The 24,282-nt window shown below is 48.1% G+C and overlaps 1 protein-coding gene across 6 annotated transcripts in view; it reads left to right on the top strand.

Annotated features, from left to right (window-relative positions):
• The first annotated feature begins 1,842 nt into the window (after window positions 1-1,842).
• The window catches only part of PDE1B (phosphodiesterase 1B), a 128,264-nt gene continuing 105,824 nt past the window's right edge, over window positions 1,843-24,282 (top strand). Inside the window, exons 1-2 of one of the 6 annotated variants that reach the window (XM_082208389.1) lie at window positions 1,843-1,857; window positions 2,927-3,044. In XM_082208389.1, coding sequence (XP_082064515.1) covers window positions 2,938-3,044 — 107 coding nt within the window. In that variant the 5' untranslated portion in view covers window positions 1,843-1,857; window positions 2,927-2,937. Of the gene's footprint in view, window positions 1,858-2,021; window positions 2,226-2,380; window positions 2,768-2,926; window positions 3,045-24,282 lie in introns of those variants that run through there. The other 5 variants (XM_082208386.1, XM_082208385.1, XM_082208388.1 and 2 more) reach the window with 5 other exon arrangements.

The following is a 24,282-nucleotide window of genomic DNA, read 5'->3' as shown; positions in this document are numbered from 1 at the left end:
GACATCTTCAGGAGAAGACAAGGCTAAGGAGTAAATCACACACAAATCACGCTTACTCCTTGTATGCATAGGAGCCAACTCCTAGGGGCCAAGGTCCCTTCCACCCCCAAAAATAAAATATTTAAGGGGGATAGTTCCCCCCCAAAAGTGGATGGACATTGTCATTCAAATGGGGTGTGTGTGCCATGTCTTCTGATTGATTATGCAGGGTGGGGCTGACCTCCTCCCCATGATTTGTTCAAGTTGGCAACCCTGGTTGTACACCTCCTTCCAGCAACACTTGCAGCCCTGCTGGAGCCAAACATCTTGCTCTGCTTTCCTTTGGACCACCTCAGCTTTGGCCGAGAGGGGATCTTGTCATCTGAAAAGCCCAAGACCTCCATACACACTGCCCAGGTTTGTGCCCCGGGGAGGTCACTTCTGTGTTGCTAACACAGCAAAAACAACGTGGGAGGCAGCAGCTTTGAGTTACCAGTCTCTGCAGCAGATGCTGTGATGCTCCAGCAGTTTGACTTTACCTCTGGAGGCACACTCCATTGTCTCTTGAGACAGATGGGTGCCAACACCAAAAGTTCTGGGTAAACAGGAATAAGATCTTGCTGGACGAGCACATTGAATTGTAGGCCATAGCTATTGTGAAGGTTTAGGTTATTTACAAGTGGGATCTGAAACAAAAGATTGCAGTGCAGAGTGCTCCCCATTAGGACTGCAACCCACTCCCTGCTTTCCTGTCCCCCACTACAACAGTGATCATTGAGCTCTTGGCTTCTCTCTTAGCCCCACCCCTCCCAAAATGTTCTTATCTTTCTGCAGAAATTGAGCTTACCCAAGGCTGTGTGTGGGATGGTACTATTTTGGCTACACAAGTAACAGCACTCACAGCCTGAGCATCAGAAATAGAGGGAATTATGCACAGCCTTGAAGATGATGAGTGTCTGTCAGCACCATATCAGTGAGGGCTCTCCAAACTCTCTTGAAGTCACAGCTATGGACCAGGGTCCTACTCTCAGGTGTACAGGTGCAGGCTGTGTGACAACTACCCACCCAGGAGGGCAATGGATTCTTGAAAGGGATATCCTGATGCAGCCATTTTGATGCAGCTATTGTTCAACAATTGAGAGACAGAAATCCATGCCAATCTATTTCAGCTCATCTAGATATCTACCAGCAGAGGTGTAGTGGTTCAGAATAGCAGGGAGCATAGATGCGGAGCTTTGAACCATGGAAAATATGTCTTCTCACCCTTTGTGCTGATTGGAGCCAACCAGAGGGAAAGAGGAGGCGAGAGAGCCACTGGCTCCCAGGGTCACCCTGGAAAAGAAAACTGAAGAGGAGTTGTTCCATTTGCTCCAAGGCTCAGCATTTAGGAACACTGGAAAGACAAGGTGCTTTGGTTTCAAGAAAAGGATGTGTAAGTTCTGAGAAAGACAGGGTTACTTAAAAGGAAAATGCTGCTCTGAAAGCAAATATTGGAGCAAATCATTTGCCCAACCTTAAAAAGGTAAAGGGACCCCTGACCATTAGGTCCAGTCGTGGCTGACTCTGGGATGGAGCGTGATGGACCAGTGGAGCTGACTTAGTAAAAGGCTGTGCAGCAGCCAGACATTGATAGCACATCTCTTCCCAAAGAATCCTGGGAACCGCAGTTTGTTAAGAGTGCCAATAATTGCAGGTCTGTAAGGGGTAAACTACAGTTTCCAGGAGTCTTGGGGGGCGTGGGATGTATAGTGCGTGTCCTAGTGGCTACAAGTTTCTATGTTCCTAAGCATACGTTGACACAGGCCGAATGCTGCCTGGTGGCTTCTGCACGTCCTCAGAGGTTCTCTCGTCAGAGCGGAGCGCTGGAGTAGGAAACAGGTGCGCGACTCGGTCCCGCGGATTCTCCGCGCAACGGAGCCCCAGGGGAATTGCTGGCTGGCTGCCTTGCGCCCTGCCCTGCCGGCCCGCCTTCTTCGCCCAGCCTCTCCCCGCTGCCGCACTGCCCGCGCCGCCGCGCTAGCAACAGGGGCGAGCCGCGCTGCTGCTGGCCGCTTGCAGAAAGTTGCGCGGTGCCAGCGACGCTTCCACCGGAATCCGGATGCGCTCCGAGGAGGCAGCCGCCGCCGCCGCCGCCGCCGCCCCATTATCACCATCCCCAGCAGCTGCGCCCGGGCTGCTCCTCCCCGGGACGTCGTCGCCGCCGCCGCCCAGGGGTCTCCCCGGGCAGAGAGGGCGACTGGAGCCGGGTAAGGGTCGCGAGGGCGGCCTTCGCCGAGGATGGAGGCTGCGGGGGTCGCGGGCTTTTGTGGCCCAGCGCGGGGGCCATTTTGGCTTCGCCTCGCCTCCCCTGCAGGCACCTGCCAGGGCGCGCGGGACTCGGCGGCCTTTCCCGCTTGCCTTCCCCGGAGAAGCGAGGGAAGGAGGCGCGCGCGGTTCATCTTCTCGGCTGTGGAGCTGCGCGTGGGAGCCGAGAGGGGGAAGGAGAGTGGATCGCGGGAGCCGGGCCGAGGAGGAGGAGGAGGAGGAGGAGGGATCGCACGGGAAGCCACCCTCCCTCCCTCGCTCGCTCGCTCGGTTAAGGGAGGCCATTAAGACCGGCGCGGGGGGGATTGGCTGCAGCTCCCCCAACAACGGATGATTCAGGCGGCTCGCTTCGCCCGAGCCCGCCTCCCGCCCCCCGCTCCTTGCGCACCAGCCTCGGCCGGCGAGTCCTCCAGGCAGCGCCGAGCGCCCAGCAAGCCACCCGGTTACGTGGGGTAACCAGCTAGCGCGCAAAGGCAGGGAGAGGGTGCGCGCTTGCTTGCTTGCTTGCTTGTGGGGGAAGAGCATTGCCTGCCCCCCCCACGCGCTGGAGTAGGGCTAGAAGATCGGTGGGGAGGGGAATCGAGGCGCTTGCTCTCTCGGGGCTCACCATTTCTTTTCTCTCTTTCTCCCCGTCTGGTGTCAGAAGCAGCGGCGATGGAGGTCCCGCAGCTCGACCTGCTGGAATCCCCCGAGGGCTGCCCCTCTCCTCTGGAGCTCAAGTCCGCCCCCAGTAAGAAGATGTGGGTCAAGCTCCGGGCGCTGTGAGTAACCCGATATACTTGCTCCCCCCCCCGCACCCCTTGGGCCTTTCTGTCTGCCTGTGGCTCCGCCGCCAAACTCTTTCGGATCTTCCCCATCTGGCGTCCCTTGGCACCGCGGAGGCTTCTCCGATCTCCCGGACACCAGTCGCGCGTTGCGCCCGGGCTGGGTGGGGGCGAGGACTATGCCAGGCTTGGAGGGCAGGGTTGCTGCTGCTGCGGTGCCTGGTCGGCGGAGGGGGAGAGGACGCCTGGCCGGGCTTGTAGTAGCGCTGGTCCCGCTCGCCCCGTGTTTTCTAGACCCTGGACCGGGACGTGTGCATCCTCCTCAGCTCAGGGTTCGCTCAAGCTTTTGTCTGCCCCAACAAGTTTAGGCAGTTGAATTCTCGCTGTGCTCCTGCCGCTGTCATGGGGGAACTGCCAGGCTTTACCGCTGGGGGGCTATTTTTTTTGCCGCAGCAATTAATAGCATTTGACGAACTGTCTCCAGCTGCTTTGGTGTGGGGAAACCCATGAACCCCCCCACAACCGCCAGCAGCGCTTGTTGATCTTTCCATGTTGTGAGAAGAAGTCATCTTCATGCAATGTGCAGCAGTCTTAGTGTTGCCTAGGTTGGGGGTTGTTGTTGTTTTAGCTGCATCCATGGGGACTAGAAACTTGCCATGCCTTCCAGACAGAACTTGTTTGCACCACTTTTTCTGTGACTTAGTGCTTGAATAATGCAAAAGTGGGTGATCTAGAGCAGGAAGTAGCACCGAAAAGACCAACAAGAAAACCAGTAGTGCATGGGATGGGACAGAGGAAGCCACCCTGCAGCAAAACAGAGTATATATCCATTTTATCCAGTGTTGTCTACTAGTGACTGGCAGTGCTTATCTGGAAGAAGATCATTGCATTGCTTGCTTTCTGGTTCCTTGAGAAACAATAAAAAAACCAACAACCTGGAGATGCCAGGGATTGAACCTGTGACCTTCTACCCATGGGTGTAGCCAATGGGTGGCAGAAATTCCCTCTAAATCAATATAAAAAATACAAATCTGCCCCTCTAACAAAAATCCTGGCTGTGCCCCTGCTTCCACCCTAGCAGCTGTTTGGATATTGCTCAACTGTCCCTGGAGGCTTCCTTGGACTATACCCTAGATCCATATCCTCTGGGGAAGGTCCTTAGCTCAGGGATAAGTGTACTTGCTTTGAATGCTGAAGGTCCTTGGTTCAATTTCCCATCTCCAGTTAGGGCTGCGAATATCTGCAGCTACTAGGTGTAGACGTCTGAGCCAGAGAGCAATGGCCGAGCCAGTACAAGGTGGCTTCCTGTGTTCCTAGGCTGGCCACGTTGGTGTGGCTTGGTAGTTATGAGACCGAGTGACAAATGGGGCAGCCCTGGGTTCAAACCTTGCCTTTGTGGCGAACTTACCAGGGGGCCTTAGCAAAGCCCAGATTTGGTGAGCCTCACCACCACCAGCAATGTAGGGATGGGAGCCCTGACCAGCTTGCCTTGCAGAGTTTGTCAGAAGAATTGCACTGTGACAACGGTGCATGCGAAGCTCTTCAAGCATTTTTATTGCTAACCATTTCCAGGGATCGGGGCAAGTCCTGCACAGCTTGTAGGTGGCAAGAATAAAATGCTGCATCCTAAGTGCAACTCACCAGGGAAAAAACCCTGTTGAGTTGTTGTTGGAATTTCTATACTGCCCTTCCTCTGAGGAGCACAGAGCATTTTTACAATATAAAAACACAAAAAAATACACAGCATGGTAACAAACAAAAACCATAACCCCTCACCCATTATTATTATTATTGTGGAATTTATTTCAGAGTAAACATGCTGAGGATTGGACTGCAAATTAGCTGCCTGCCACTAAAGAGATCTGTGGCCCCCAAAGCATCTTTTTATTGTTGCAAACCTGACGTCGAATTCATTGGGCCAAGTGCAGAGGTTTGTGTTGGTTGGAAGAGGCAGGCTGGGATCTGACGCTTCTGTAAATACAAAGTCCCAGTTTCTGGCTACAGAACCCCTTGCATCTTATTCCCTTGCTACCTGAAGGCACAGAGGTCTCCTTCTGAAGCTGCCCTTGCAGGCAGGCTCTGTTCCAAAAGAGTCCTTTCTTTCCTGAGGGAGTGAAGGGATAATCATGAAGTAGCTTAAGATTGTGTTCTTGCCCCACATTAGATCTCTTTAAGTGCTTGCATATGCTGAATTTTGTTGTTGTTGGAATTATGAAACTGGATGTGACCTGGTCACCTGAAGGAGATGTCGGGCGCAGTTCAGTGGCAGAACACGTGCTTTGCAAGCAGAAGGTCCCAGGTACTGTCCTGGCCATCGCCAGGCAGGGCTGGGGGAGGCTCTTGGGTGAAATCCTGTTGCCAGTCAGTCTAGACAGTACTGAGCTAGATGGACCCCATGGTCTGACTTGCGAATGGCAGCTTCCAACAAAGTCATCCTTCGCTCCATAGTGCTGTTCCACCCTCCCAAGCGAACACTCAACAGCCAGCTTGTTGCATTGCAGGGGGCTGGACTGGATGACCCTCAGAGTCCCTTCCAACTCTACAATCCTGTGATTCTGTTTGGAGGCCAGGGTTCAAATCCCCATTCAGCCATGAAACTCACTGGGTGACCTTTGGTCAGCTGCCATCTCTCAGGCTAGCCAACTTTACAGGGTTCTTGTGGCCCCTTATGAACCTTGGAAGAAGAGTGGGATGAAAACAGGAATGAAATAAGGTGCGCTGTGTGGCTGCTGCCCTGTGGCCAGATAGCTGGCTCACCCACATGCTTTAAGTTTTCTGGGTCTCCTTTTCATTCAGGCTCTCTAGGAATCTGGCTTAAACTCCAGGGGACAATTTGTGAATCAGGCTCCAGGGATTATTCTGGGAGCCATCCCACGGCTGCAACATGTTATGTTTAAAGCTTGCTTTTAGCAGAGCAGAGTGCCAATTCACACCTCTCCGACACTTGCAAAGGGTAGAAAGGAGGTGAGCATGTTCACCTGTCAGCAGCTCAGCAAGGGTGCGTTTTAATTCATCCATAATGCGTCAAGGAAGGAGGGGAGGAAACCCGCTCTGCGGTGTGGTTAAACTGTGTCTAGCTTGAAGGTGCTGGAAATTGCAAATGTCTTTTTTCCTGCTTGGGCAGTTTTCTTATAATGAAACTGGATGGTGGTGCAATGTAGTAGAGAGATGCAAATGGCAAATGGGTGAGCGTGGAGACAGGGACCATAGCGCAGTGGTAGAAGACCTTCTCAACAAGTACAGCAGGGATTGTGGCCCCCCAGCTGCGGTTCAGCCCCAGGGATAGTGGAAGTTGGAGTCCAGCAACATCTGGGAAGGCATAGCTTCCCCCCAAAACTGATATAGAAAGACTCAGGATCAGTCTCTGGCATCTGCATCTAAATGGTCAGGTAGCAGGTAATGGGAGAGACCTTTTCCTGTGTGAGCTTGGAGAGCCACTGCCAGTCAGAGTAGACAGTACTAGATGGTCAAATAGGCTGGCCTGATGTAAGGCACCTTCCTCTGTGTACCTGTAGTGGTTGGTTCAGGTAGCAAGTTTTGGGGAATACTTCTGCCTGAAACTGCCTGCTAGGCAGCATTGGTTGGGAAACTGACATTGCTGGACTCCAACTCCCATTAACTCCCAACTCCCATTAACACGCTCAGTGGTTAGGGATGATGGGAGCTGTGGTTCAATATCATTTGGAAGACACCAGAGCTAGATGGACCAACTTGACTCAATTTAAGGTAGCTTCATATGTTAGCCTGACTCACCTTCAATCCGAGTTTCCTGTTAGCCTGACTTACCTTCCTTGCAGTGAAATCAGCTGAGGATACATTTATAGTCTACTCTTGGTCCCTCCCTTGAAACAGGACAGGGAAAAGCCTAATTGAAACATAGGGTCCCTGATCCACACAAAAAGTTGCACAGGTTGCTCTTGTCCCTACTTCATAGCAGCGGAAATGAAATTGGGATTTAGAGATTTGGCTAAAGTCTGCCCAGTTCTTCTCTATGCACTGAGAACCTGAGGTGTGAAGGCGACACTTGTACAGGAGATAGGATTTGCTGCCGATCCCTGAGCAGTGAACACTTGGTGGCAAACTCTGATTTCCTGCTGTGCAGTGTGTGAATGGGCTCCGTGTTTCATATGGCAGGCAGGGACCTTATTCCCACTGAGCTGGAAAATGTGTCTGGCCAGTACTGCTGCAGGTGGAAACTCACAGGATTGACTGCTTCCTTACCCACAGGGGGGGGGGAGATTCCTGCACATAGAAAATCAGCATGTCAGGGAGAAAGCCAGGCTGGACATGCTAGTTTTCTGTGTGCAAGGGGCTTTTCTTGGCACATAGATGTGCCCGCCCACCTGTGGTCTGGGGGCCAAATTAGACAGGATGCAGTAAACATGTGGAGTGATGGTCAGTGGTGTTTGTTTTTCTTTCGCAGTGGGCTCTGAATTTTGACTGCCACATTGGTGCCCACAGACCATTTAATTTCCCCCCTTTAGCATCCTCCTCACACCCATCAAGTTGCTTCCCCCCCTCATTCTACAAGCCATTCATTTCACTGAGCATTTGTGGGATCACATCGCATACAAAAGAGAGAAATTGTTTCTCTGCTTCCCTTGCACCAAGCCACGCACATGCAATTATAAACCTTTATCCTGTCTTCTAAACTAAATATCCTCATTTCTATTAGCCTTTTCTCAGAAGGAATCTTCTGCTGTCTGTTGATGCCCCTCCTGCCCCCTTTCCAGCCCTGCAATGTCCCATGGATAGACAAGCTTATCCGCAAAGTAAACATCCTTTGATTTTGCGGCCTGATTTCAGTTGTGACGCAAGGCATGGCAAAACACTGATCTGCGCACGTCTCCATCTGTGCATGCGTGCGTTCCCATACAGTGTGTGCTAGCTTGTACACATGAAGAATTCACCTGTGGCCTGCCTGAGTCACAGATTGCTGCCATGCTCAGCATGTCGCCTTGGGGGCCAATACCTGAATACATGTCATTTAAGATAAGGCAGTGGTTACGTGCAACACTTGCTGAGGTGAATGTTGTATCGGTGACCTGCACTGCATTCATATTGGAGCTCAGTCTGTCCTAAGTTTTCTCCAAATTCCAGCTCCCTTAAGCCTGCATGTGCCTCTTGGCTGTTTCCTATTGGATGAAAGGTGGGTGCCAGTGTGGTGTAGTGGTTAAGAGCGGTAGTCTCGTAATCTGGGGAACCGGGTTCGTGTCTCTGCTCCTCCACATGCAGCTGCTGGGTGACCTTGGGCCAGTCACACTTCTCTGAAGTCTCTCAGCCCCACTCACCTCACAGAGTGTTTGTTGTGGGGGAGGAAGGGAAAGGAGAATGTGAGCCGCTTTGAGACTCCTGAAGGGGAGTGAAAGGTGGGTTATCAAATCCAAACTCTTCTTCTGCCCACATTGCCAAGGCTGTGGGAAGTGATGGGTGCCTGTGCCTCAATCCCCTCCCCGACTTTATGGCCTGCTGGCAACAGAAGTTGCCACTGATGCTATTTTTTTGGTGCGTCTCCTTAAGCCTGGCATTGCTCAATGACCAGACATGTCTTGGGGGCTTCTAGTTGGTGGTTTAAATGTGTTGCTTGCTAAGTATAGCTCTCAGAGTAAGTCGGGGGTGGGCTTCTGGTAAGTCAGGCTCTAAGATCCCTGGGTGATGAGAAGACGATTCATGAGGATTTCTAACTCCAAATTGTTTCTAACAATGGTAACAACAAATGACTCCCTCTCCTCCCCCAATTTTACTGCTGAAATGAAAGGGCGAGGGAAACAGGAGTTGGTTTTTGTGTGAAAGGGCTATGAGCTCAGTTCAATTCTGTAACTGTGGACAAATTCTTGGGCTAAGTGTGTCTGTGGATAAGTTGCTTTTCATAATCAAGTGAACTGTGCTGGAATGCCAGCATCTCTCAGGCCATAAAACTCACTTATTTTTCATTAGGGTTGAACACCTTATTGTGGTTTGTGAGTGAGTAAAGAAGGGCTGGGGAACCTGTGGCCTTCCATATACTGTTGGACTCCAGCACCCATCAGCCCCAGCCATCACAGCCAGTGTTCAGGGGCAATGGGAGTTGTAGTCCAACAACACCTGAAGTGGCACAGGTTACATCCCTGGTCTAAAAGCACCATCCATTTTTGGCATTTGCTGCATGCTTTTGATGCTCTACGTCATGGCATCATGCCCCATCTTTTTCCCCTTTGAATGACCTCTGCTTCATTTCATTTTCCTACCATTTATTTCTGATGATAAAACCGTTGACTTCACATGATTCTGTTGATGATGTCACAAGGTGATGTCTGGCTGTGTTGTCATGGAGATATTTACTAATATCACTTGGAGTTTTTATACACACACAGAGATAATCTTTTGGGTTGTGTGAGATGTGCAACTTTCAAAAAGAATATTTAAACCAGATACTACTTAGTGCAGACCCTCTTCCCTTCCTTCCTTCTTTCCTTCCTTCCCCTCTTCCCCACTCATACCCTCTCACACAGTGACTTTTTCTTCTCTCATTCATTCAGTCTTTTTGAAAGGCCTCAGCTTGGGAACCTGTAGAATTGCTGATTTATTAATTTCCTCCAAGGAGTTCAAGGTGGTGTGTCCACTTCCCCCCTTCCCCAGGGGTTAGTTAGACTGTGACTGGTTCAGAGTCACCCAGAGAGCTTCAAGGCTGAGTTGGGGTCTGATCCCTGGCTCTCCCAGATGTTAGTCAAGCACTCTAGACACTGCACCACGCTGACTCTTGGGCACATGTGCCTTCCCTCTTTGGCCTCCATGCTTGTGTGTGTGTCATGTAAAGCACATGCAAGGGGCAATATAGGATATACAACCCAAAAGGACAAGGTTGCTGGAAACATTGGTGAGATATGCATTGGTGGGGGAATGTCGGGGGTTCACTGAGGTTGGATCTACACAAGAGGAAGGGAAATGTGCCACTTCCAAGCCTGCATTTCCCTCCTGATGTAGATGTGAGTGTAGGGTCCCCCCCCCTTTTTCAGGGAAGGGGCACTAGAGGAGTTCTTAACCTTTCTCTGGCTTGCTGATTTCTTCCTTGCAAAAGCCCCCCCCCCCCAATGTAAAATAAAACCCCCAATCTCTTCTGTCCAAAGTGGTCTCCTAAGGTCAGAAGAAACCCAGCTTCAGGGTGAAATGACCAGAGAAGAATGGGTGGGTGGGGCAGGGAGGGTTAAGCAGCCCCTTCCAGTGTCTGGCTCTCATTTTCAGAAGCCTTCCAATACTCTCCTTTAGGCATTGTTGGCTTGCGGGTGCATCACTGGAGTTTGTTTATTTTCTTTTGTATCTCACTTTGGTTTCAGCAGGTGATGACTTCATGTGTCTCTACACCACCTGGGACTGCCCCCCCCATGTGTTAGGGGACACTCAGACAATTGTGAAGGGACAGGTGAGGCTAGGGGCCGTTTAGGAAGGATGGGACTTGTTTGTGTGCTGTGGGAAGCATACCCTCTCTCAAAGCACATTGAACCCTCTTAAAAAAAACTTACCTGTCTGTCCCCCTTCCTAGATTTTTTTGAAGTGACATAAGCTGCAAAAGACATAAGCAGGGTTGTGGGAGCTGCATTCTCATCCCATGGGATGATCCAGTGCTTGAGGGAATGCCAGCCTGTGTGCTTTTCTCCTTCTACTGTTTAGGATGCAAATGTAGTCACTCTTGTTTTGCTTCGCCTATGGCGATGCTTTACAATAATTGAGCTTCCGCTGCTTTCTGCTAACTCTACTTGTTTGTGCTTTTGTTTTTATGCTTTGTGATGGAAATAGTTTGCTAATTCTTTCTTTCTTTCTTTCTTTCTTTCTTTCTTTCTTTCTTTCTTTCTTTCTTGGTGTGTGTTAACTTTCCAATCTGCCTGGAGCAGCCTTTTTCAATCTGGTGCTCTCCAGATATACCGTATTTTTCGCTCTATAACACGCAGATTTTTTCTCCTAAAAAGGAAGGGGAAATGTCTGTGCGTGTTATGGAGCGAATGTGTGGTCCCTGGAGCCGAAAAATGAGGCAAAAATCAAACCGCGCTTCAGGGAGAAGGGAGCTCCGTGAGACAGGAAGTTGCTGCTTTCCTGCATTCTGCCTCCGGGTCTTACTGCCCGCCCTCTCTGTTTCCTTGCTGTGTTTGCTCAAACGGAACAAAGAGCAGGGAAAGCCCCTCCCCTCCAGGCAAGTAGAGGGGAAAGCAGAGCGTCCGTCCTTCTATCCTCTCCCTGCTCCGGAGGAACAATGTTTGTGAAGGGAAGAGAGATTACAGGTTCGGCTTAAAATTCTGATTTGACTTCCTGCTTTTTGTTTTTGGAGACACACAGCATTCAAATATGCTTTCTTCCATTTAAAGAGGGAGAGAGAGAGAGAGAGAGCACATGCTGGCTGGCTTGTGTGGGTGGGTGGGGGGAAACTTTTGCCTTCCTTTCCTCACGTTATAGCCCTCTCCTGCATTCTTAGCCTTCTGTGTTTTTCCTTCCCTCCCCACTTAAAATGTGGTTACAAAGCATGGATCCACATGGATCCTCAGGATCTTTGCATTGGGTCACCCCAAATTCACCATCAGAGCACACAGCATGTCCATGACTACAGCCTGCCCCCCCCCAAAAAATCACGCACCCACTGTTGCCTGGGGCTGCAATGGTGCAAAAACGTGGTTACAAAGCATGGATCCACATGGATCCTCAGGATCTTTGCATTGGGTCAGCCAAAATTCACCATCAGAGCACATAGCATGTCCATGGCTACAGCCTGTCCCCCCCCCCAAAAAAAAAATCACGCACCCACTGTTGCCTGGGGCTGCAATGGTGCAAAAACGTGGTTACAAAGCATGGATCCACATGGATCCTCAGGATCTTTGCATTGGGTCAGCCAAAATTCACCATCAGAGCACATAGCATGTCCATGGCTACAGCCTGTCCCCCCCCCCAAAAAAAAATCACGCACCCACTGTTGCCTGGGGCTGCAATGGTGCAAAAACATGGTTACAAAGCATGGATCCACATGGATCCTCAGGATCTTTGCATTGGGTCAGCCAAAATTCCCCATCAGAGCACATAGCATGTCCATGGCTACAGCCTGTCCCCCCCCCAAAAAATCACGCACCCACTGTTGCCTGGGGCTGCAATGGTGCAAAAACGTGGTTAAAAAGTATGGGTCCACATGGATCCTCAGGATCTTTGCATTGGGTCAGCCAAAATTCACCATCAGAGCACATAGCATGTCCATGGCTACAGCCTGCCCCCCCAAAAAAATCACGCACCCACTGTTGCCTGGGGCTGCAATGGTGCAAAAATGTGGTTACAAAGCATGGATCCACAGGGATTCTCAGGATTTTTGCATTGGGTCACCCCAAATTCACCATCAGATCACATGTCTGTGGCCACAGCATGAAGCACAAAAATGATACGTCCACTGTTTCATTCAGAATATTTTTTCCCTTGTTTTCCTCCTCTAAAAACGATGTGCGCGTTATGGTCAGGTGCGTGTTATAGAGCGAAAAATACGGTAGATGGACTTCAGCTCAGCATAGTCAACCGTCAGGAATGATAGTCACCACTGGAATCCAAAGAGTCTGGAGGGCATCAGGTTGGGGAAGCATAGAATCATAGAATAGAATCATAGAATCCTAGAGTTGGAAGAGACCACAAGGGCCATCGAGTCCAACCCCCTGCCAAGCAGGAAACACCATCAGAGCACTCCTGACATATGGTTGTCAAGCCTCTGCTTAAAGACCTCCAAAGTAGGAGACTCCACCACACTCCTTGGCAGCAAATTCCACTGTTGAACAGCTCTTACTGTCAGGAAGTTCTTCCTAATGTTTAGGTGGAATCTTCTTTCTTGTAGTTTGGATCCATTGCTCCGTGTCCGCTTCTCTGGAGCAGCAGAAAACAACCTTTCTCCCTCCTCTATGTGACATCCTTTTATATATTTGAACATGGCTATCATATCACCCCTTAACCTCCTCTTCTCCAGGCTAAACATGCCCAGCTCCCTTAGCCGTTCCTCATAAGGCATTGTTTCCAGGCCTTTGACCATTTTGGTTGCCCTCCTCTGGACACGTTCCAGTTTGTCAGTGTCCTTCTTGAATTGTGGTGCCCAGAACTGGACACAGTACTCCAGGTGAGGTCTGACCAGAGCAGAATACAGTGGCACTATTACTTCCCTTGATCTAGATGCTATACTCCTATTGATGCAGCCCAGAATTGCATTGGCTTTTTTAGCTGCCGTGTCACACTGTTGGCTCATGTCAAGTTTGTGGTCAACCAAGACTCCTAGATCCTTTTCACATGTACTGCTCTCAAGCCAGGTGTCACCCATCTTGTATTTGTGCCTCTCATTTTTTTTTGCCCAAGTGCAATACTTTACATTTCTCCCTGTTAAAATTCATCTTTTTTGTTTTGGCCCAGTTCTCTAATCTGTCAAGGTCGTTTTGAAGTGTGATCCTGTCCTCTGGGGTGTTAGCCACCCCTCCCAGTTTGGTGTCATCTGCAGATTTGATCAGGATGCCTTTGAGTCCATCATCCAAGTCGTTGATAAAGATGTCGAATAAGACCGGGCCCAAGACAGCTACACAATCAGCTACACGGCATCACCAAAAACAGAATTTAACATCCAGTGGAGGAAAAGTGCACAGATCTAAAAAGCCTGGAGGGGCAGAAAAGAATCAGAATAATAAGGTCCAGAAAGGGTGTACAGTGGTACCTCTGGTAACAAACTTAATTCGTTCCGGAGGTCTGTTCTCAACTCAAAACTGTTCTTATCCTGAGGCACGCTTTTGCTAATGGGGCCTCCCACTGTGCGCGCGATTTCCACTCGCATCTACTTCCGGGTTAGCAGAGTTCATAACCCGAAGCATTCGCAAGGAGGACGGTTCGTAACCAGAGGTATTACTGTATATATTGAATGGCATTTATATCCAGCTGTTTCTCTAAGGAGCTCAGATTGATGTATGCTGTTTCCCTGCTTATCCTCTCAAGAGCCCTGTGAAGTAGGCTGAGCAGAGAGACAGGTAGAGTGACTGGCCCAAGAACATGGTTCAGTTTTATTTCTAGCTTCTAGGTAGGATGATTGGGAAAGGCTTGGCTGAAGCACTGGAGAGGGGTCTTTAAGATTTAGGTCCAGTAAATGTTTGACTTCTCTTATGATTTTGACTCAAGGTTGATTCCTACAGTCCCCTCACCACACAGCCAGGTGTGGTTTGACATGATGCTTATTCTAGCAGGCTGGATGGCAGAGTTGTGCATGGCTCATCCGTCATTTGCTCAGCTTTCCCTTAAGGTGCATGATGAATCTGTGAATTTTCTTCCAGCTGCTTGAATAACGAATCCATCACTGTGCATCTTGGCTACATTCAGAGTCCCATTTCAATCGGCTGTCAGTAGGTGCCTGTGTTCAAATGCACAACTGTGTTTGGCTTTTGAAACTCTTAATGGTGCTTGAGCCTTTCTTTCCCCTGGCTCAGAGGAGGTTGGAGGCGGACAGAATTTGTCTTAATATGACATGAGGTTTGCAGTTGCCAGTGACCTCTGCAGTCACTCCTGAGAAATCAGGTTAGTTCGCCTAGGTATAATTAACTAGCTAAATTAAGGTTACCAGATTTCTTTCAGTGAATCCAGGGACACTTTTCAACTTCAGTCAGAATGGATGGATTTTGTCAGGGGACTGATTTGTAAATCTGGGGACATCTGGTAACCTTAAGCTAAATGTCTGCTTTATGATAAACAGGTGTGTGTGGGGGGGAGCGCTTGGAGTGCTGGGCCTCTTAGGATGTGATGTGCATTTTGCACCCCAAGAATAATCCACGAAAAATGTATTGACTTCATTTTGCTTGTTTGCCCTGCTGGTGGTCAGATCAGCCAGCATTAAGCATAGTGGGCAGCTTTCAGCATCGTCATAACATTCCCTCCAAGTGCAGTATTTTACTTTTCCCCAAAGGAATGAATGTCGATTGCCACTTATATTTATTTCATTTCATTTATGAATCGGTTCCCATGAAATATCCCAAAGTGATGATAAACAACAAAAGGATAATAAAAACATCAACAATAAAAAACAGATTTGAAATGATTCCAAATTCAATACAGATACAGATGGGATTAAAAAAACCCCTCCTCTTAAATGGCTTGTTGAAAACGGTCTTCAGTCGGTGCTGAAAAGACTTTAGACATGGTTCTTGCCTGCTGTGTAGTGGCAGGGAGATCCAAAGGGCAGATGCCGCCACACTAAGGCTTGAGTCGTACATCGTATGGAATGGACCTCCTGATGCGATGGCGTTTCTTTTGTTTAAACAAGCCTATTCAGGCTTGCAAATTTGACATGTATTTTAATGTGTAAATTTCTTTCTTTCTTTCTTTCTTTCTTTCTTTCTTTCTTTCTTTCTTTCTTTCTTTCTTTTTCACCATATCTTTGTCTAGTGATGAGAGTGGCGCTGGTCCTGCTTTTGTGACCCACTTTAGATCAGGCTGTAGTCCAGCTGTGGGGCCTGACAGGGAGCCCAGTTGGCAGTGTAGCCAATACTAAGGTGGCTGAACCAATGGTCTGATTCAGTATAAGGCGGCTTCCGGTGTACTGTGCTGTCTTTGAGCCTCTGATTTATCTTTTGAGTGCTGCTGCTGTCTGGTTAAGATGGTTTTAAAGTCTTTGGAATATGGGTGCAGCTCCAGTGTCCAAGCCAGGTCAGCTCTGAAGAATCATGCCACTGCCAGTGAGCTCAGGTCTCTGAAGCTACGTAGGGAAAGGGGGGGGGGAGATGCTTCCACAGAACCTGGTTAAATGCCTGTTATAGGGGGGGGGACTTGGTGTCATCAAGGGGTGGAGTTTGGGTGGGCCTGAGTATTCTACCAAACCCCTGCAGTCAGGATGTGCTAAGCTGGTAGGGGACCACCCAGAGATTTGACCAAACTGTGAGCTTCTCCAACCCAGGATGACAGGCGCTCTCTGCCATCTTTGGATTTTTACCTCAGGTGTGCACTTAGAATCATAGAAACAGCTTTTAGTCTTCTTTTAAATGTATTTGTGGTTTTTGATGTTTTTAAGTGTCTTATGGGTAAATTGCTTTGAGACGGTGGTTTAGAAGGCAATCAATAAATTAATTGCAGTAATAATAATTTTTGAAGTTTTTCTTCTTCTGAACCAACACTTACTTTATTTATAAGAATATTCATAAACTACCAACTTAATAATAATAATAATAATAATAATAATAATAATAATAAAGGTAAAGGTACCCCTGCCCGTACGGGCCAGTCGTGTCCGACTCTAGGGTTGCGCGCCCATCTCGCTTAAGAGGCCGGGGGCCAGCGCTGTCAGGAGACACTTCCGGGTCACGTGGCCAGCGTGACGAAGCTGCTCTGGCAAGCCAGCACCAGCGCAGCACACGGAAACGCCATTTACCTTCCTTCCTACCTATTTATCTACTTGCACTTTGAGGTGCTTTCGAACTGCTAGGTGGGCAGGAGCTGGGACCGATCGATGGGAGCTCACCCCGCTGCGGGGATTCGAACCGCCGACCATATGATCGGCAAGTCCTAGGCGCTGAGGTTTTACCCACAGCACCACCCGCGTCCCCAATAATATATATCACCCTTTATGAAAAAAGATCCCAGGGTAGTGTACAACATTTTTAAAAATACAGGACATCAGTGGTAAAAACATAATAGAAAGCATACTGACAGACATGCCAGGCAAAAACATTCCTCTTTCACATGTAATGATGGCACCAGGTGAGCCTCTCTGGGGCGGGCATCCCACCCTTGAGGAGCCACCACAGAAAAGGCCTGTTCTCTTGTTGCCACCCTCCAAACCTCTCTGGGAGGGGCAACATAGAGAAGGGCCTCAGATGACAAGCACAGGGTGCAGCTCGGTTTGTATGGGGAGAAGCGGCCCTTAAGGTATTGATTGAGGTCCTGGGCCTGGAATAGTAGTAGTAGTAGTAGTAGTAGTAGTAGTAGTAGTAGTAGTAGTAGTATGTATGTATGTATGTATGTATGTATAAATAAATAAATAAATAAATAAATAAATAAATAAATAAATAAATTAAAATAAAATAAAGTCAGTTTGCAATAAAAAACATTAAAATATCATAAAAATACAGCACCATAAAACAGAGGATGAGCAACCAACACGGAATTAAATTAGTTCTTGTCAAATGCTTGGTGAAACAAATGCTTGGTGATCTAGTATTGGAATTCTATGTGCTTGTCTGATTTCAACAGTAGCAATGTTCCAGATTACTGATGCTGCTGGTCTTAAAAGCCTTAGTTTGCATGGGAACTGAGTGGATGTGGATACTTTTTTCTCTTTTTAAATAGAGAGCACTGAAGAATCCAGAGAGGTAGTTGGGTTAGTCTGATGCAGCAAGAACAACAATGAGTGTTGTGGTCCCCTTAAAGCAGACTTCCCCAACCTGGTGCCCGCTGGATGTGGGACCACAATTCCCACCATCCCAGACTATGAATCGCTAATGGGGCCAATGTTGGTCCACCAGCAGCACCAGGAAGACCACAGGCTGGGGGAGGCTGCCATCAAAGACTACCAGACTTATTTTTGTGACAGAAGCTTTTGTGGAGCACGGGTCGCTTCCTCAAATGTGAGACGTGTTCTCCACAGCCAACAAGAGATGTGTCTGCATGGGCAGGTGGGAGAGAAGACAATGATGAAACGCTAGGACCAAAAGGCCATGAAATGCAATGGGTTCAGCCTGTGACATTTCTACACTGAGCTCAAATGCCTACAAGATAAGCGCGGTTGCCCTTCTGCAGCAGCGGTAATAGGTGATAACAGGATCTTCCAAGGTTATTAAGGAATCTAGTGGTACCTTAAGGAGTAAAAGATTTAGTGTGGCAGGAGCTTTCACAGTCCTGTGTGTTTTGGCCTCTTGTCAGCATTCAGCAGAACCAGATTCCGTTAACCTGAATGAATCTGAGCCTTGGCTGGGTGCTTTACGTATGTTGGTCGGCTTAGCTAAGCGGACTCTTGGCAAGGCTCCCAGGAGGACTTGGCAGACCTGTGAGATTTATCCTTGAAAAATCAGACAATCGGAACAACTCTGTGCCTTGATATTGATCCTTACTGACTTTGTTTTGCAGACAAAGGTACCATAACTCTTGAATATTCACACTGAAGTCAGGGGGGCTTACGCCAAAGTGAAGTGCCCTCGTGGTGATGGGCTGCAGCCTTCCAAGCGGGGGGGGGGGGGGGAGAAGACTGCCCCAAGCAGCTTTTAGGCAGAGATGAATGCAGGGCTGATGGAAACTGTGGAGCCTTCAGCTCTTTGTTGGACTCCAATTCCCACCAGCTGTAGCAGGCATGGTCAGTGGTCAGGGATGGTGGGAGCAGGAGTGGATTTAGAGTTGTGGCAGTGGTGTGCACTGACTGTGCGCTGAGCTGAGGGAGCGCCATCTCCCACCCTGTGGAACGCCCTCCCATCAGGCGTTAAGGAGATAAGCAAGTATATAACATTTAGGAAACATCTGAAGGCAGCCCGTGTATCGTGAAGCTTTCTAAGGTTTAATGTTTAGTTGTGTTTTTATGTATGCTGGAAGCTGCCCAGAGTGGCTGGGGCAACCCAGTCAGATGGGCAGGGTACAAATAAAGAATGATGATGATGAGGTTGATGATTATCAAAGCCCGGTAAGGAAGGCACTGGGCTTTGGGAAGGAAATGTGAGGCTCTGACAGGGTCATAGACTCCTGCTGCCTCCTTCCTAGTGCTTTTTCAGCTTTGGGAAGGAGGGCTCTAGGATCCTGCCACAACCTCACCCCTCCTTCCCAAAGTCAGGGCCTCCTTACCTACCTTTGGGAAGGCAGCGTGAGGACTGGTGGGGGAGTGCCAAATTTTGGTATCGCGCAGGGTGCCATGGTACCCATGTCTGCTGCTGGTGGGAGTCTGGAAGGTCACAGATTCCTCACCCCAGAATTAAAGAATACAGAACTCCCTTATTGTTACTGGAGCTTTCTAGGTCTGCCAAAATAATGCCTTGGGGTGGGGCGGAGTGGGTATACACTTAGCATTCATGAAGAACCCAGAAATTGTACCAGAACTCAGCTCATGGCCTCTTCCCCCCAAAACACACCTTTCCCCCCTCCCAATGCATTTCATTTTATCCGTCTAAGTTGGGAAGGGAGGAGAGGGAGGGAAAATAAGCCTTTTTGTTGCTGCTGTTGTTAAATAATTGGGTGACAGAAAATCTTGCTGATCTCCTGCAAAGCAGCCATCTATCCTACCAGTGGGCAATCTCATTCTGCAGCCCACCTGCCCCTGCCTCCAGCAAACAGATAACGTTTAGGCTGGCTCCCATCCCACACGGCTCCAAGTCCACTGGGCTCTGCATCCAGGTACCAGCATGTTGGTGATGACAACTCTAGATTCAAGGCATGGAGGCTTAACCGCTTTTGTACATTTTCGCAGGGAATTGTTCCACAAAATAGGAACGTATGGTCAGAGAGAGAGAAACTTGCTCTAGGCAACCTAAAGGCCACGGCTGTTTTATGTCAGGAGAAAATCCCTGCACAGTAGCTGGTTGCTGACTAGAATATTATTGCATGTGACAATTGCCCATGTGGTTGTTAATTGTGGGTTCTGGTGTACGTATGTTGCTCTTTTTTTTTAATTGAGGGCCTATAGTGATCCAGTCCTTTCTTTTTAAAGATAATAGCATAGCTCTGGCACAGGCTTTACGCTTCATGCACCCGAAAAGTGGGCTTGAGTGCTTGAACAACTCTGCCCCAATAGCATTTAGCATTAAACACAACACAGGGTTCTCAGTGGTTTCTCCTGTAACAGACTGAGCAACTAGTCTTTGGGAATGTTGATGGTCACAATACAAGGCTTTGATGTTTGACTGCTGGGACACAGCCATCTACATCAGGGGTGGCAACTCTTTTATGGCACAAGGGCTGCGTTCACTCTTGGCCAATCTTCTGGCAGCCACATAACAGCAATGGATGTGCCCACCCCTCCCCCACTCTTTCATGCAGACTCACATGTGTAGACACGTAAGCACATAGCCTGCCTTCCTCTTCTGACATGTGCAGATATACAGAGGAGAGCAGTTACCATCCCTTCTGTGCTCATTAAGTGACCAATCTCATGACTGAGGAGGGGCACAACTGGCATCCCCATCAGGGCATTGGGCAATAGCTGTCAACTTTTCCCTTTTCTTGTGAGGAATCCTATTCGGAATAAGGGAATTTCCCTTAGAAAAAGGGAAACGTTGACAGCTATGCATTGGGCTCTATTCATTCCACCACCCACTTACATTTCTTCTCCTTTCTGCAGCTGCTACTAAGATTGGTGAGGTCATGGGTGAGGGGACTTGCTTGTGGCGGGGGCAGATCAGGCTTCCAAGCTTCACATCAACCCCTGATTTATGCCTATGCAGATGGTTAGTTGCACAGAGCAGCTTTCAGTGTAGGAATTTGTCTAGTCTGAAGTGGCCCTGTGCACCAGAGGGTTTGAACCCCGATCTGCCACCATTCAAGGTGCTAGCTTTGATCTTTATAAAGCCTGAGATACCTGGGAGCCAATAACTTGAGGGACTATCTTCTCTCACATGAACCGCTGCCTGCAGCATAAAGATAAACCATAGTAGACTTGCTTCCTTTGTGCAATAGCCTGTTGTTGTTTCTGGGTGGTTGTTTTTACAATTTTAACATGCTGAGTAAAAAGCAAGATGGTCTCTGCTTGCAGGCTCACAATTAAATGACATGGCCTGAAAGGAAAAAGGGGAGAGTGGGGAGAGAAGAGGAAAGAGAGCAATCCAGGCACTGATTCTTGAAGATATACAATCTTAGTGGTATGGGCTGCCCTGGCCAGATGAGCCTCCCAACCTTTGAGCATGCGCTCCCAGTAGCCCTTCATGAGCACAAGGGACAGAGGGTTTGGGTGATGGTGCTGTGGCCATGGGATCTTTTGAGCCCCATCTCTGAATTATTTTCATCACCTTAAACACTTGGGGTTTATTTGGCCGGCCCTTAAATTTCATTTCTGCCTGGATTCTCGTTGTTTTAGATTTCAATAAAATTAAAGTAAAAGAAGTTTAATTTATTTCTGTTTTTGTGTGTGTGCATTTTTTCATTTGCATTTTCAAAAACAGGAACAGAGAGCATACTTAACCCTCCCCCTGCCCTGCCCCACTTACAACTTTGTACAAAATACAGCATGTATACATATACCAAATGACTTCCCTTCCACCCTTTTCCTGGTTCCTTTTGCTTTTCTACTACTCCGCGTAATCTACATCTTTTTAATCATCCAATTTGTTAGCTATCAAATACTCTATTTCAACTCTGCTGGATTTACTCAAGACCTGCTAAGCTGTGTATTTGTTTATACTGGTCCTTAAAATATTCAATAAACATTGTCAGTTCCTCCTTATATTCCTTATCTTCGTTTTCTCTTATCCTGTTCATCAGACCAGCCAGTTCAGCATATGCAAACATTTCACACTGCCACTCTTCCTGAGTGGGTGCTATATTTGCTCTCCATCTTTGTGCCAATGAGGTTCTAGCTGTGGCTGTGGCGTATAGTAACTCTCTTATTTTGGGGGGACCTCTGTGGTTACCATCTCCAAGAGGAAAATCTCAGGTGTTTGGGGGGAAGTTTTATAAAATACCTTTTAAAATTCATTATATATAGCTTCCCAATATTCCTTATTTACTTTATGGGACCACCACATGTGGAAAAACGTGTGTGCATTTTTAATGTTGTGAAGCTGCTCTGCGCCACCTTTCATCCCAAACTTCTGTGAAGGGTTGATGTGAAGATCAGTGTGAAAGGGAAGGAACAATGTACTCTTCCACCAGCTCCTAGCAAGAAAGGGAGAATATCAAGAATGTAAGGAATGTAAGAAATGTAAGAGAATGTAAGAAAAAATGAAATAATAATTCTGTATCTTCAGCTGTGAAGATTATTTTTGTGTGTTCTTCCAGGCAGGAGAAATTTTTCTTTGTTCTCCACCTGTCAATAGGATGCATAGCCTGTAGGTGGCAGTGTTGGTGAGCCCAGCTGAACCATCCATCCTGGGTTGGTGTCCACTTAGACTCTTAGAGGATTATAGAGAAACTTGCCTTGTAATTGAATGAGGGCCTTTATACTTGTTATGCAGAGGAAAACTATGAAGAGATCATGATTTTTTTCTCCAGTGTACTAGCAGGAAGGAGTAAAGCAGCCCAGTTCATGGTATATAACTACGGTATGTCTACCATGACTGTTGAAGAAGGACACCCTCTCCAAGGTGTTGTAGCAAGGTGTGGCTGGTATACCTGTAAGGTAATTCTCCTGATTTGTATAAAATAGTGCCGTGTGTAAACTCTGCTCAGTAGCTTAACTATTGTATGTTTACTCTCAAGAGACCATGATCTGATGCTGTGCTTTGCGGTTGGCTTATGAGCTGTGGTTCATTTTACTATGTGTGAACCCAGCACCCTTTCTTAACCATAATTTGTTTGACTACCCCACCTCAGAAGCTCACCAGAGTAGAAGGGCATGAGGTGAGCAGAAAACAAACCAACTTTGGAGAAACAAGCCAGGGTTTGTCTGTTGTGGAACAGACATTAGTGTGAACCAGAGGAGTTGATGCAAGTTGAACTTTGGGAACATTTTGATGTAGCGAGGCAGTGTGACATGTGTTTTTTATGAATGTCAAGAATGGGGCTTGTGTGCATGATTTTTAAAAAGATTTCAGATGTAACTCTCCCACACCTGCAGCCTGATATGGTCCAGTCACCATAGGACTGTGGCATAAGACTATTTTGAACATGCAGAGTGACTCTGAAAAACAGAATTTTTCCAGTGGTGTTTGTGCACATTGAGCTGGCTGGCTAGTCCATCTAGTAGCACAGATGTAACACTGGCTCTCTGCAGATTCATGGGCGCTAACGTCACAAATAAGCACTTTAGCTCTGCTTCTTCTTTTATCTTTAAAGCAATGCCCTCCCTTCCCTCCCCCTCCAAGCAAACAAGGTTTCCTCCTAACCCTGGTGTGTAAACTCACTCCCAGCCCTAGTTTCAAATCTTGGCTCACCTGAGAACCCTGGTTAGTGTTAGTGATAGTCAGTGCTATTTTTCTAGAAAAAGAGGTGCCAGAACTTATTGTGAACATATCCCTCATTCTCTTAGAATGGCAGTGGCACCCACCAGAAAGGTGCCGGAACCTACCTGAGAGGTGCTGGAAGTGAGTTCTTGCAAGCTCCCCCTGAAAAAACTCCTGGCGACAGGTAGCGTTGGTGCACCTCCATCACAGAACCAAAGTTAACACTGGGGAGGGAAGTGAAGTGAGAAATTGCTCTGGAGAGGGAAGGTGCATTCATTAGGATGGCTCTTTATTTTAAATCACGGGTGGGAAACCTGTGGCCTCTAGATTTTATTGGAATCTAGTTTCCATCGCTCCTCTATGCTTACACATTTATTTGATGGCTGAAATACGCTGTTATGGCAACCTTGAAATTAGTTAGCTGTGATGTACTGAGTTATCTTAAAATAAATTGCCATTATTTGGGGCTTCTTTGGAAGTTTAGTTTTTGCTGCTGCTGTTGTGAATCATCATCATCATTTTGATCATTGGCTGGGGGCTGATGGGAATTGGAATCCATATGTGGGGCTGCTGGTTCCCCATCCCTGTCTTAAACCATGGTCTGTAAGTGTTTTTAATGTCTGCACTAGACCATTGACCAGTCAATTGTTCTGCAAGCTAAATGCGGCCTAAATCACCATTTCATTTTAATTGAGTGCATCTTTAGACTGGGGCGACCTGGAGCAAATGCAACCCCTGCTGTCTCTCCATGACCCCCCCCCCCATCCTGACCCTTTCTCTCTGCCCTGCCTGCCCCACCTCCCAGCCAACTGTGCTGATGTCCTAGCAGCTCTTGGATCTGTCTGGGAGAGAAGCTCTCATTTATGCTGCCACAGGACGCCTGCTTTTAGGCATAAAATAGCATTTGGCATCGGATGGTATACAGGGTTTTTTGTGTTTGTTTTTTTAAAAAAGGAAAAAGGGAGGCATTAAAAGTTAACAGAATCTGTGCACCAGAGGTTGAGAAGCAAATGATTTCCCCTCCTTTAATCTTTGCCTGAATGTATGAGGCTCGTGATGTGCGCCCGTGATGTGCTGTTGCCTTTGAAACGAGAGGAGAATGCCTGATTGTGTTTCAGCATCTTCCGCCTACTAATTCTCTGCTAACGACAAAGGGAAGGGGGTGTGGGGACAAGGCCCTGGCAGCAGCCCCCCCAGCCCCCACCGTCACTCCCCAC

This window comes from Podarcis vaucheri (genome assembly GCF_965113315.1).
Source record: "Podarcis vaucheri genome assembly, chromosome: 2".
Classification (NCBI taxonomy): Eukaryota; Metazoa; Chordata; class Lepidosauria; order Squamata; family Lacertidae; genus Podarcis; species Podarcis vaucheri.
The sequence above is the reverse complement of the archived record's forward strand: the minus strand, read 5'-3'. Positions and strand labels throughout refer to the sequence as shown.